This window comes from Fulvia fulva, chromosome 1 (assembly GCF_020509005.1).
Source record: "Fulvia fulva chromosome 1, complete sequence".
NCBI lineage: Eukaryota > Fungi > Ascomycota > Dothideomycetes > Mycosphaerellales > Mycosphaerellaceae > Fulvia > Fulvia fulva.
Genome location: NC_063012.1, coordinates 8,411,236 through 8,424,027, shown reverse-complemented (window position 1 = coordinate 8,424,027; position 12,792 = coordinate 8,411,236). Strand labels below are relative to the sequence as shown.

The 12,792-nt window shown below is 53.6% G+C and overlaps 7 protein-coding genes across 7 annotated transcripts; 3 read left to right on the top strand and 4 right to left on the bottom strand.

Moving 5' to 3' along the window:
* Positions 1-292: 292 nt before the first annotated feature.
* On the bottom strand, positions 293-554 carry CLAFUR5_01684 (uncharacterized protein; the record flags this gene model as incomplete). Its single annotated transcript, XM_047900832.1, has 2 exons — positions 293-360; positions 401-554. 2 exons carry the CDS (start codon positions 552-554, stop codon positions 293-295), a joined length of 222 nt encoding a protein of 73 aa, XP_047755743.1.
* A 1,415-nt stretch (positions 555-1,969) lies between these two features.
* On the top strand, positions 1,970-3,269 carry CLAFUR5_01683 (Biotin synthase, mitochondrial; the record flags this gene model as incomplete). The annotated part of the gene is made up of 2 exons (XM_047900831.1): positions 1,970-2,221; positions 2,286-3,269. 2 exons carry the CDS (start codon positions 1,970-1,972, stop codon positions 3,267-3,269), a joined length of 1,236 nt encoding a protein of 411 aa, XP_047755744.1.
* A 1,301-nt stretch (positions 3,270-4,570) lies between these two features.
* Positions 4,571-6,860, top strand: CLAFUR5_01682 (TBC1 domain family member 5; the record flags this gene model as incomplete). Its single annotated transcript, XM_047900830.1, has 3 exons — positions 4,571-4,867; positions 4,932-5,285; positions 5,337-6,860. The coding sequence occupies 3 exons, from the start codon at positions 4,571-4,573 to the stop codon at positions 6,858-6,860; spliced, it is 2,175 nt and encodes a 724-aa protein (XP_047755745.1).
* An 82-nt stretch (positions 6,861-6,942) lies between these two features.
* CLAFUR5_01681 (Glutathione S-transferase 3) lies at positions 6,943-7,713 on the bottom strand (the record flags this gene model as incomplete). The annotated part of the gene is made up of 2 exons (XM_047900829.1): positions 6,943-7,345; positions 7,400-7,713. The coding sequence occupies 2 exons, from the start codon at positions 7,711-7,713 to the stop codon at positions 6,943-6,945; spliced, it is 717 nt and encodes a 238-aa protein (XP_047755746.1).
* Positions 7,714-7,963: 250 nt separating this feature from the next.
* CLAFUR5_01680 (uncharacterized protein) lies at positions 7,964-8,742 on the top strand (the record flags this gene model as incomplete). The annotated part of the gene is made up of 3 exons (XM_047900828.1): positions 7,964-8,232; positions 8,285-8,509; positions 8,556-8,742. The coding sequence occupies 3 exons, from the start codon at positions 7,964-7,966 to the stop codon at positions 8,740-8,742; spliced, it is 681 nt and encodes a 226-aa protein (XP_047755747.1).
* Positions 8,743-9,093: 351 nt separating this feature from the next.
* CLAFUR5_01679 (N amino acid transport system protein) lies at positions 9,094-10,825 on the bottom strand (the record flags this gene model as incomplete). The annotated part of the gene is made up of 7 exons (XM_047900827.1): positions 9,094-9,134; positions 9,188-9,770; positions 9,824-10,066; positions 10,118-10,163; positions 10,215-10,287; positions 10,339-10,463; positions 10,533-10,825. The coding sequence occupies 7 exons, from the start codon at positions 10,823-10,825 to the stop codon at positions 9,094-9,096; spliced, it is 1,404 nt and encodes a 467-aa protein (XP_047757023.1).
* Positions 10,826-12,054: 1,229 nt separating this feature from the next.
* On the bottom strand, positions 12,055-12,573 carry CLAFUR5_01678 (uncharacterized protein; the record flags this gene model as incomplete). The annotated part of the gene is made up of 1 exon (XM_047900826.1): positions 12,055-12,573. One exon carries the CDS (start codon positions 12,571-12,573, stop codon positions 12,055-12,057), a length of 519 nt encoding a protein of 172 aa, XP_047757022.1.
* Positions 12,574-12,792: the final 219 nt, after the last annotated feature.

The window sequence follows — 12,792 nt, the reverse complement described above, 5'->3', positions numbered from 1 at the left end:
TCGTGCACCTGGACTCACTGTCCCAAACTGTCGACTGATCTCGTGCTATAGGTTTCCGCGACTCGGTGATAATGATATATTCCTGGATGTGTCGTCTATCAGCCTGACAGCGCTTCTACTGCGTTCGGCGTACGTTCATGCGTCTCGCAGCACCCAGCTTCATTTGCTCGGCTGAGTGGGTGGCTGTTAATTGATGCCCTTGGTGGGAAGACTAGGGTTTCAGGAGGTTGTTGCTGTGCTCAGTTGACTTTCGGGGCCATACCGACTGACATGGCGGTGTTGCTCTCGTAAATCATAGGGGGTCCCGAACGTGCTCTTGTTGGCATCCGCTCTTCCTCGCAGATGCCAGACCAACCAGATCTGCAGAAGATCGACTCGAAGAGACAGGGTCAGGCCTTACTGGGCTGACCGCATTTGTCGATCTTCTCATTCTTCGCATGACTCGCGACGGGTATATTCCCATGCGTGTATGCATACGTGCCGGCACGCCACTTCCGACGGAGGCGCTCAGGCGAGTGCCATGCCGTTCCGTCGTCACTGTTCCCTGACTGCATGCTCTGATGATTCTGCGGGCAAGTGTCACAACATTCGATGGGAACGCATTGGCATTGACCATCCAGATCTTCCCAACAGTTCGCATGCGGGAACCCAGAGTCTAAGTAGTGGTCGTCAAGGGTTGGAGTACTGGGTGTCGTCTTGACTTCGTGCCTGTCCTCTTAGATATGCCGTGGTTTGGCCTCTTCGCCCCTCGCACTGTGACATCGACCTGGTAAGAACATTGAGCACGGCTTGTATGCAAGATTCGGGAGCATGATGCTCATCAGAATCCCGAAGTATGCAAAAAGCGGATATGCAGCAGGAGCGGACGTGCCGCTCGGTTGCGGCCTGGTAATCTCGTATGTCGACTCAAGTCAGACTCGTGCGGTGGCCGCCCACGTTTCATACAGCTTGATGGGAATCCTGCGCTTGGTACAAGACGCGGCTGCACGTACGCCAAGGTGGCAAATGAGTAGGCCGATATCATATGGCTCGACGAGTGGAAGTTGAGGTACCACAACGCGGGGATGGATCGTCGTATTGCCTTGTCAGCTTGTGGGCACTGGCGGAGACAGTCCGTTGCGCTTGCTGAAGGAGCCGCGAAGCATGGCGCCGTTTGATCAGCACGCAGTGCATGCGCCTGCAATGTGAACTTGGAGTGGCGCGCAAACTCATCTCATCGGATACCGGCAATCTTGCTCTTCCCTGGCTCCAAGGGTCTACATGTAGTTTGTGAAGATGATGACCGGTCTAACACTCGGTTGTTGGCGCACATTGGGTAGGTGCTGATGAGTGCTGTTCGATGTCAATGTCTTGGACGTCACGGGCCAAGGTGGGAGTGGGAGTGCAGCCAAGCAGGGCTTCGGAATCATGTCCACCGAAGGAGTTGCTGTCAACTTGACTCGTGTGTGCATAGCCGGCAACATATCGACTGGGAAGCTTCATCAGCAGGAGCGAGCGACGACGAGTCGAGCAGCACAATTCAGCCTTCAGGGCGCAAAGCTGAAACGGATCGTCGCGCGGGAACGATCAGCAAGAAGGAAGTGTCGCCATAGTTCTGACAGGCCGGACCGCGGACGACTCTTGCAGGACAATGTCCACGTCGACGGCGTGTTGCCTGTGAAAGTGCATGTGAGTTGTGTGTTGGTGTGGTGGCAGCAGCAGCAGCAGCAGCAGCAGCAGCAGCAACGGCAGCAGCAGGCCTGATGAGAGACGTCCGGGTGTTTGTTAGCCTCGGAAATAAAGTGCTTGCTCGGCTGCCCTGCCCTGGTTGTCGTTGCAGCATCGGATCTCATCCCACGTCCAACACACGCCCGGCCTGCCATTGGGGTGGGGCAGCTCGAGAGCACACTCCAAAGGTGAAGGGCAGTTGTTTGTTCAATGTTGCATTGCCCTGACTACAACTCACCGGCAGCACGACACTGTCACAATCATGGCGCTGACTCTCCTGCCTAGGCGAGCAGCTGTTCGTTCATTACACGCTTCATCCTCGGCCTGCACTCGGTCGTTCAGCACACCCGTCAACGATGCCTTCTCCCCAATCTCGGCAACCCCTCCCCCTCCTCCAGAAGGTAGCAACGCGCTATGGAGTGCAGTGAATGCTCGCACACCCAGGTACGACTGGTCGAAAGATGAGATCCGGGAGATATACAACACCCCGCTCATGGAGCTGGCTCACCAGGCGGTACGTGTTGCCAAACCATAGTAACGAGGTGGACACACGATACTGACACGCACGTTGAATACAGGGCGTGCTACACCGTCGTTTCCACTCTCCGTCAGCTGTCCAAATGTGCACTCTCATGAACATCAAGACCGGTGGCTGCAGTGAAGACTGCTCATACTGCGCCCAGTCGTCCCAGTACAACACTGGTCTCAAGGCAACGAAGATGTCTCCCGTCGATCAAGTCCTCGAGAAGGCTCGGATAGCGAAGAGCAACGGCAGCACACGCTTCTGCATGGGTGCAGCCTGGCGAGACATGCGAGGCCGCAAGACCAGCCTCAAGAATGTCAAAGCCATGGTCGAAGGGATTCGCTCAATGGACATGGAAGTGTGCGTGACCCTTGGCATGATCGATCAGAACCAAGCCCACGAGCTCAAGGCTGCCGGTCTGACAGCATACAATCACAATGTCGATACCTCGAGAGAGCATTATCCCTCGGTCATCACAACCCGCTCGTACGACGAACGACTTCAAACTTTGGCCAACGTCCGACAAGCTGGCATAAATGTCTGCAGCGGCGGCATCCTTGGCCTTGGAGAGAAGCCAGAAGACCACGTCGGTCTCATATACACTGTGTCAACACTTCCAGCGCATCCTGAATCCTTCCCGGTCAACGCCCTGGTACCGATCAAAGGCACACCCCTTGGGGACTCCAACAAGAAGAGGATCGAATTCGACGCTATTCTCCGTACAATCGCTACAGCGCGTCTAGTAATGCCAGCGACCATCATTCGTATCGCCGCAGGCCGGACGACTATGTCTGAATCAGAACAGATTCTGTGCTTCTCTGCGGGTGCCAATGCCGTATTCACCGGTGAGAAGATGTTGACCACAGATGCTGTGGGCTGGGATGCGGATAAGGAGATGTTCCAAAAGTACGGCCTCGTACCGATGAAGAGTTTTGAGCGTGGGGGCTTTCGCGAGACGAGCTGGTCCGCCTTGAAAGCGGAGGCTGCAGCGACTCCTGTCGTCGAGGCTGCTGCGACTCAGCAGACCGCCACTGCGTAGTCAGTCAGGTATGCATATATGTGTACAGCGTGTACAGCATGTACAGCCTAGCCTGCCTTATAGTGACAAATCAGCAGTGCTTCGCGCACGCACTCCGCAGTACTAAGAATCGAGCAACAAAAGCATGGTTCGAAACCTCGAAACCTGCCAGACCAGATAGATGTGCCTTGTCCAGCCACTCAGCCCGGCAATGTTCTTGTTGAGGTCTGTAGTGTGCTCTCTGCTCACTGTGCTTATCATAAGCTATACAGACAATTATAGGAGAAGTGACGGGCTGTCTGTCCAGGCGAGTGCCGTATTTGGTGTTTTAAGTATTGTACAAGACCTGGTATCTCCAACGGCGCTGTGCTGCGATCGAAGCCGAAGATGGTTGATATCGTGCGCGATCGTCCCAACGCTTTCATGCATTCGCGACCTTGTTTATTGATATCTGCAGTGTCCTAGTCGTGCTGTGTATGTGCTGTTGTTATCCTGTCGACATCATCTGAGTGCGACTGAATATCAACTCGTTTACAACGGCTTGTGGATTCTGGCGCTGGAAGCGTTGAAGTAAGCAGACCGACAGTTGAGGAGTAGGTTGATAATAAAGAATCGGCCAAACGCCTGTAGAGTGGGCAAGAGCGCTAGCAGCCCTTCTTCGACACAGGAGCTTGCATGGTCACTGTTGGATTAACCTGTGAAAGTCAGAACCTACCACGATACCTGAGCCTCTGGAACTGGAAGCGTGTCAATACTACAGCGGAGCTAAGATCCCTGTATGCAGCGGCGAGGAAGATCTAGCGATTGAGTAACTAGCAGCTCTTCCCATGGATGGATTGGATTTCCGGCGTCTCCAGCAGCGAGGCCTTCTACTTCAAGAGTAACGCGGGATTGGAGCACGTCCCGTTGTCCGAAAGAGAAATTTAGTTGTGATACCATCAATTCGCGACGTAGAAGCGCTTCTTGATTCTCGGTGAAATCGACGCCAGCAGGCGACATGTATCTGAGGTCACATGGTGGACGCTGCACGCAGCTCTTACTGTTGTCTCCTGAGAGTTGGACAATATCAGCTTTCGTGAGGCCAACGCTCTGGGAGTAACGCTTGATGAGGCACAACTGACAAGGTGTGTAGATGAATTGCTAGTGTAGCACGGAGGCAAGAGCGAGACGCAGTCACGAGCTGGTTGAAATAGAGTTCGGGCCCGTGAGACCAGTGGCCTTGGCGGCATCAGCTCGACTTGCGTCACTGAACAAGGTTCACAGAAGCATCAACAACCTTCCACCGACTCTCAGCGAGCATCAGCAGTCAAGCATCAAGCATCATGCGTAGCCTCGAGGAGGCCAGAGCATGCTGGCCTGAGCTACAACGCCACGCGTCGCTGCGTGATCTCAAGGACGCTGTCCGCCTGGACGGACGCTCCTCAATCGCAACCAACGGACTTCGGTCCGCCTGTTGGAAGGCTTTTCTGCTCTTCGATAGTGTCGACGTGGCGGAGTGGCAGAAGACTCTTGCAGCCTCGCGCTCGGCGTACAACTCACTCAAGTCGCACTTCTTCCGGTACATCGACAACCCTGACGACGTTGGCACCGGCTTCGATCCGCTGAGTCAGGAGACAGAGGTAAGGCCTTGACCTCACTCGCATCGCGTATGCCGTCTGTCTGACGATAGCTAAGGTGTGAAAGACTTCTCCCTGGTCTCGTGTCCATAAAGATGAGGAACTTCGGGCTGAGATCCTGCAAGATGTTGAACGTTGTATGCCAGAATCGGCTTATTTCCGCCAACTTGAGACGCAAAGAACGCTTACAGACATACTATTCGTGTTTTGTAAGCTCAACCCAGATGTCAGCTATCGGCAAGGAATGCACGAGCTCGCCGCTCCAATACTGTGGGTAGTTGAAAACGACGCAGTCGACATCGGAGAAGGCAGCAAGACCCTGGGCCAAGACAGCACGATCAAAGCTCTATTCGATGCTGACCACATAGAACATGACACGTTTGCGCTCTTTGGTCAAGTCATGCAAAGTGCAAAGACATTCGTGAGTCTACGACCGCCTATTTCAAAGTGCAGATGGCAGCTGACCTTTTAGTACCTATCTGAAGGCCCGGTATCAATCGCATCAAGGAGTCGCCACATCTTCAGCGAACTGCTGCCACAGGTTGATCCTGACTTGGTCAAGCATCTGGAAGGTCTCGACATAGTACCTCAGGTCTTTCTCATCAGATGGATCCGCCTTTTATTCGGCCGAGAGTTCGAGTTTGAGGACGTTCTCAGCCTGTGGGATATCATATTTGCCGAGGACAACACCCTGGAGATGGTCGATTACGTGTGCCTGGCCATGCTTCTACGAATACGCTGGCACTTACTAGACGCTGACTACAACAACGCTTTGGGACTTCTGCTCAAGTATCCCGAGCAAGACAAAGAGTTCCCAGCCCAGACATTGGGATTGGACGCTCTGTACCTGGAGTCTCATTTGTCGAAAGACGGTGGCAGTTACCTCGTGTTGAAGTATACCGGTCGGCCTTTGGCCTCTGGACGACCCAGCACGCCACCCGCCCTCCAGAGGAACATCACCGCTTTCAGTGGCGTGAATGCCATCAGGAGTGCAGGCCACCGTCCGGCATTATCTCCTTCTCGTGCTGTGGGTCAATCGAGGAACATCGAGGCTATTCTACAGTCCACAGCCAAAAACATCTACGCTCGTGGGGGAAAGCTTGGCATTGGCAAGGCGGTTCGTAGTGCCGTCGACGAGGTTCATAAGAAGGCCCAGGAGATGCGGGAAGCGCAGACCCCATCGCCACCCCCATGGCGGCGGCCCAACACCAGTGACCCAGCCGTAAGCAGAGTCCTTAATATTGAGCTTCGGAACAAGAAGCTTTCGGGGCTGCTTGCGGGTGCCGTTGGTGAGTTGTGGGAATACCAAAGGTTAGTGACGGAAAATGGGAAGGGCAGCGAGAAAGCCCTCCGAGACGAGACAGTTGAGAAACTCAGCACAGCGATTGCCAAAGTGCAGTTTGTGCAAGTTTACCTCGATCAACCGACCTTAGCACTTCCCGAGGACGATGTTCCGGATACAACTACAGACCACGAGGTTTTAGCCGATCGAGGGAAGCAGAGTCACACGGTGGAGCTAGAAGATGATGGGCGTACAATCGTTCTTCCGGTGACGACTTCAAGCAGTGATCCGGCCGCTGTTGCTGACGATACGAAAGCTTCAGCATTGGCAGATCCTTCCACGTTCGAAGGCTTCTCGGAGTCAACAGACAAGCCTGACTCCTCAAAGTATCGTCATCAAGATAGGACCCAACAAACACTTGGCCATTCAGACCGCGTTCCGTTGGACGCAGACAATACATTGGGCAGCCCGGTACAGCTCAAGCCTCGACCGCGGCTAGATCAGAGCTCATTCTCTTTCATGCTCGGCCAAGAGAAAGATTCGGAAACACCCGCCAGAGCCGCGCACAACCGCAACATATCTGGCGGGTCTCTTTTCGGCGAGAACGAGCGATCAACAAAGCTGAGTACAAACAGTAAAGAAACCGGGCCTGCTTCTGACAACGAAGACTTCGACCTAGGGAGCCTCAGAAGGGCGAGAGGTGCAAAGAAATGATTAGCTCGCATAGCATTGATTCTCTTACAGTTGAACACGACAGGACACCCTATGCAGGAGCGCGCTTTGTAACGATCCCGGACTATTTCTTCCAATGACTACTCTGCGAACCACCACTCTCCATCATGCCGACCTCAGGGGCGTCGGCTCTGAGGAGGAGCTTCATCTCTGGATCTCCCTTCTCCATTGCCTTCTGGTATGCAGGCCTCTCCGAGCAATCCTTGAGCCATCGTAAGATGTTGTCGTATCCAGCAAGACTTACGCGCGGTCCGAAGTATCGTTGTGTGGTCAAGGCGTACACAGACATCGTCTCGGCAGCAGTGAACTCCTTGCCAGCAAGCCACTTACTCTGGCCGAGTCTCTCGTCCATGTGCTTGAAGCCGGCATGTAGTCGTCCTTCAGCGAACTGTGCTATCATTTCATCCTTGGACACGTTGCCCAGGGTCAAGAACATGCTCGTCATCATGTTTGGCTGCGTTGTTGAGCTACATCCTCGTCAGCATCTAGGTCACTTCGTCAATATTGCGCAAACTACTCACTTGGCGAAGTCCTTCCAGTAGAGATAGTCTGCGAAATTCTTGTGGCTGGGAGGAAGAGCAAGCTTTCCGTTGCCATACTTGTAGATGATGTCGTCGGTGATGGCGTTGCTTTCCGAGAGAGTGATCCCAGCGTCGGTGTCTTCGATGAAAGGGGCCTTGCCTGGCTTATTGCCAGGAACACTCTTCAATGACCCAGGAGCCATGACAGGATCGCGTACATGCTTGACGAGTTTGTATTGGAGGCCCAGCTCTTCGAGGAGCCAAACAATCCTCTCCGACTGGGAGATTCCTAGATGGTGGAGGACGATGGTCATAATGTCGATGCTGATGCTGATGCTGACAGAGAATGAGCTGTGATGTAGAAGGAACGAGACTTCGCTGGGAGTAATAGAATGGTGCAGAAAGAAACTGCTTGAACATGGTGCGTCTCACTTCACTAATGCGATGCTACTACCTTTCCGAGGCTACGTCAAGTGGAGTTCGGTTTCCGGGTACATGGAGGGCTCGCTAGAGTTGTGCAAGATCCACCATTGCTTATGCGGTCAGTTCTGAAAAACTGCGGACATGCTCATACCATGTGAAGGCTATGTCGGAAAAAAGCATGTCGTTGGTGTAACGATCTTACCAGCGGCGTTGACGTGGATCGTGGACCTCGGCATCTCCAGGCGCAAGGTTGATGACCACGTCCCATGGCAGCGCTTCAATATCGTCAACTCTTTCTTCCAACACAATACTACGAATACAATGCCGGAGCCTCTCGCTCTCGATCTCGCATCAAAGCGTACGCGGACGCGTAATGATTATGTCTACCTTGAAGACTACAGGTCTCGGTGGTGAGAACCCGAAACCAGAAGCAACGACGAGCCTCGACTGATCGGAAGGCAGGAACGACAACGATATGTTTCATCACCTGAACAATCCTATATATGGTGTCCTGATCGACTCCATCATAAACTCTTACTTGATACAGAAGACTGGCTATAGCACATCGGAGTCGGAATTCATCGGTCTCGTTGGATCTAGCTATTGCGACTATTTTGGCTCTGCGCATTATCCTGGCATGCTGAACGTCGGCTTACGGGTTGTCAAGATGGGCAAGAGCAGTGTCATGTGAGTACTGCTGATGTTCGTGGACATCAAAGCTAATGATAATTAGGTATGAAGTCGGCGTCTTTCAGGAAGGCGAAGACCAGGTCAAGGCTGTAGGCGGCTTCATCCAGATCTGGGTGCTGCGCAAGACGAACAAGCCTACTGCTGAAGGCATTCCTCAGCATGTGCGACGCGAGCTCTCGACATTATTGCAAGGCAGTGAGCAGGATCCGACTACGAAGTCGAAAATGTGACGGCGGTAGAGACGATGCTTCTGAGCTAGCACGCGAGCGCCTCAGGCAACGACTCGACTGCACTTGAATGCCAGAACACAGGGACTTTATGCAGAGTGACGAGGGATCTGTCAGATCATCTAAGATCAACTGGACCATCCCGAGGGTCGCCAAGCTCGCCGAATTGCCTCCGCTTGACAAGAAGCATCAATTGACGCAGACTTGTCGCTTGATGGCGGGTTATAGGCGTTCTGAAAACACTCTGAAGATATGCTCGAAAACTGGATTCCGAGAATGACAAGTGCCGAATGTCAGTACCCGCTGGAGTAGCTTTTTCTGTTATACATGTCTCGATAGTACAGCTCAAAATTCTTAGGTGGAACCAGAATTGTCCGCACAGGAAAACGCAGAGCCTGTCCCCTGATGTTAGCAGCTTCCACGAAAGTTCTGATAGAGTAGAACATACCAATAAGCCCATCCGCATAAGCCTGGATAATCTGTTCGATCCCCCCGTAGGTGCCAGCAACCAGGAAGAACAACCCAAGCGGGATGAGGAGTACGTGGAACCAGAAAGCAATTTGCTGCGATGCGGTGCCTCTCCGATAGGACATGTGGTCATGAAGCCAAAGCCATCCGGGAAGTGCTATAGTAATCGGCGCAAAGCACAAGCTTCCTGTCAAAGCCAGCAGATAGTTGAATATTGGGATCGCCTGCGAAAGGATGAACGAAAGAGCGGCAAGACCAAAGGTGCAGCCAAGCCAAGTCCCCCAATGTACAGCAGTATTCGCTTGTAGGTGCTTGCTCCCGCGTAGGATTCTTACGAAGACGTATTTGGCGGCGATATGTAAGTAAAGGCACGCGCTGACGATCAGTCCGATCAGGCCTACTCCGAAGGCGACCATCTTCACGGTCTGACCAGCGCTTCCGAGTGAGGGAGAGGCGACCCATTTTCCGCACCAGCGGTATACCACCAGTGAGAAGGCCAGGTATGCAGACGTGACCAGGCCCATGCAGACGAACAAAGCCTTGCGATAGTCCTTTGGATTTTTCTGGGGGATGATGTGTTAGCATGTCTGTGCTTGATACGACACACGAGACCTACCATCTCGCTAATGACGGGCAGAAAGGCGCTGGTCGCTGCTGACGAAACAAAGATGGTGCAAGAAGCCACGACTCCAGCTGCAAAGGTGACACCGGAGGGGACGGTATAGTATCCTAGGTCGTAGTCTCCGGTCAGGGGTGCAGCAGCAGGCCGGTCTCGAGTCGTGACGGCAACGACAATAATGAAGACCGCTATGAAGATGCTCGTGAATCCGGCCCATGTAAGCCAGCCGATTTGATGGAACTGCTCACGTTATTAGCGGCGCTTGCCACAATCGTGGTCCCTCTGCATTACCTTGCGAACGGAGGCAGCAACAGCGACCACTATGGTAGCCAAGAATCTGTGTGGTAAGTTAGCGAGGCATCTATGCGATCAGGAATCTCCTGCGTACGCCCACCACACTGAGCACGCAGTATGGGTCGAGAGAGCGTTGAGCCCGATGGCCACGCCAAGAATACCAGATCCTGCTCTGATCAGCGCTAATACACATCTGACGCACATAATCGATCACTTACCAGTACAGAGAATATATGCGATTATGAAGAGGATTCCAGTGATCTCTCGCACCCAGATTCCGCCGACTTCCATGGCCATATCTGCGACGGAGTGACAATAGGGGTGTCTGTTCCGAAAGTCGCCGCTAATCCACACCCCATGATCAGCAACTCTCCTATCCCAGGATGGATGTGCGCTCAAGAACAATACCTACGTTATGACGCCAGAATAGGTATTGAGCATACCAAACCCGATCACGTTGAGTGCGCCGCCAATGGCTCCCAATGATACCATAGCTGTCGGGATGGATAGGACGCCCGTGGCGAAGATGACCTTCAAGAAGATGACCGATGCACGTGGCCAGCCAACGGTACGGAAGTTCACCTCGCCATCCTTCTGGAACACTTCGTGCTCCTCGAGGTCGTCAACCTTGCCCTCGAGCACTTCTGGATCAGGCGAATCTTGGCTAAGATGGATCGTTTTCTCATGTGTCTGTGATGTCGCCATGCTTGAACGTATTAGACGGATGCCTGTTACTGCTGAGGTCCTAGAAAGGGTATGGAGTAGACGGCCAAAAGAGCAGCACAAATCCCAATGCCTAATTCGCGTCCTGCTTGTTGGTATTATGCGGCGCAAGTATCATCGAGCAGTCCAGGCCAGCGTGAGGAGATAGGCCTGCCGTCTCGCCTTCGGCCGTCTGCCATGAGACTTGACAAGCATGCGAGCAGCACGGACACGACGGAGGTAGATAGGTAGCCGCAGATCTGCCAGCCAAGGGCAATGTGAGTGGTCATGGTGACAATCATTCCACTGTTGCTATCGTTGTTTCCACGCGCGAGAGCCATGTGCCGAATGAACCTTGACCGGCACCAGGTCTGGTCGGAGGTGCCAGCTGTGTCATGCAGGCCAGCTTCTGTCTGGAAGCGAGTATCGGTATCTTGATAAGAGCCGCTTGGCTGCCATCACAACGAGGTTGGTTCTCATCACAAAGCTCGTGGTGGAGATCTTGGCGCTGCCACATTCTCCGTTATGATTCGAAGGTTGATGTCCGCGATCGAAGTCGATGCCAATGTTGGAAAAAGAATAAGAAGAGAAAGCTGGCAAGGATGGTCCCTGCACCACCGATGAGAACCCCCCCCCCCCGCGGGGCGACAATAGACATGACCTTCATCTCTCGCGTGCAGCAACATCAACCAACGCCGCCAACTTATCCACCTCGACCCGGCCTTGAAAGGCATTTCGCTCGTGCTACCGAAGAGCGATTTGAGCTCACCAAAGTTATCGAGAGGTATGATCCACTTTGGCGCTTCAGACATCTCAGCGCCAGTCTTGATGCACTATGGCGCATCGATCAATCTCGAAGCTGGTCGAGAAGGTACTCCAGTTGGTGCACCCAAGAGAGCTCATCAGCATCGCCACCGGCTCTTGGTGGACTGCTTAACGGATCAGAGGCAGCTGGAGCGCTACGACTGCCAGGCCGGCATGGGCGCGGGTCAACGTCCGACAGGGACCGCCACGTTTGTCAAGAGCTCTATACTGCAGAACTTGGATATCAGCGAGAGAGATTGGACCGAGTGTCTGAAAGATTTGTAGCTTGCGTCGGAAACAATGTACACAGCTCGCTTACGGGACGCATGCTATGGGTTCAATGCTGGAGACTACTAGCGTCGACGACCAAGACCTCTCTCAACCGCCTGGCTCACGACCTCCTGGCCGCCGTTCTGGTCAACACAACCTCATCTTGAGTCTTCCTCCTCCCCAACTTCCCTCGTCTCACTCTCCGCTTCCTTCTCTCCACTCGAGCCTGGAGGGCTTGGAAAATCTTCTGCCCGCGCAGAGCCCGCTTCGTCTTCGTCCGTCTGCTCTTCTGAGGAGTATATGCTCTGGCCTTCCATTAAAGATGGCGTCCTTGGATTCAACTCGGAAGGCAGATCCGGGCTCGAAGGTGTCGACCCTGAAGCTCCATCGTGTGTCAAGGCCGGTACAACCGACAGGAGACTGCCGGGCCGGGGATCACTGCTTGTGTTGAGATCGGGGGGTGCACTGCTTGATCTGTCCGGGGCATTCATGACTGCATTTCTCATTCGCTCTGCAAGAGGCGCAAGGGCGCTGACACGTTTTCTGTTGCTGTATATGCCCTCGTGGCGTTCATCGACGATATACGTTGGCCTCGCTTGAATGGAAATTATAACCGGAGCGATGAATCCGAGATAGATTGGACGGTTCTCCAGATACCTCTCGCGATTGGTGAGCATGTCTGCATCCTCGGGTTCTTGCTGGGTGGATTACTGAATCAGCCGGCCGGCGGTGTCGTGTGGACTTTGTTGATTGTCATCTTCTTGGCCCGAAGATTTAGGACTTGGCTGACGCGTGTAGTCTGGCATTTTGTACGAGCGGATGTACAGACGTTGAAGTGATATGGTACGGGTTGCTCGTTGCTAGATCCCGATGCGATAAGGCTGGCAGGCTGCGAT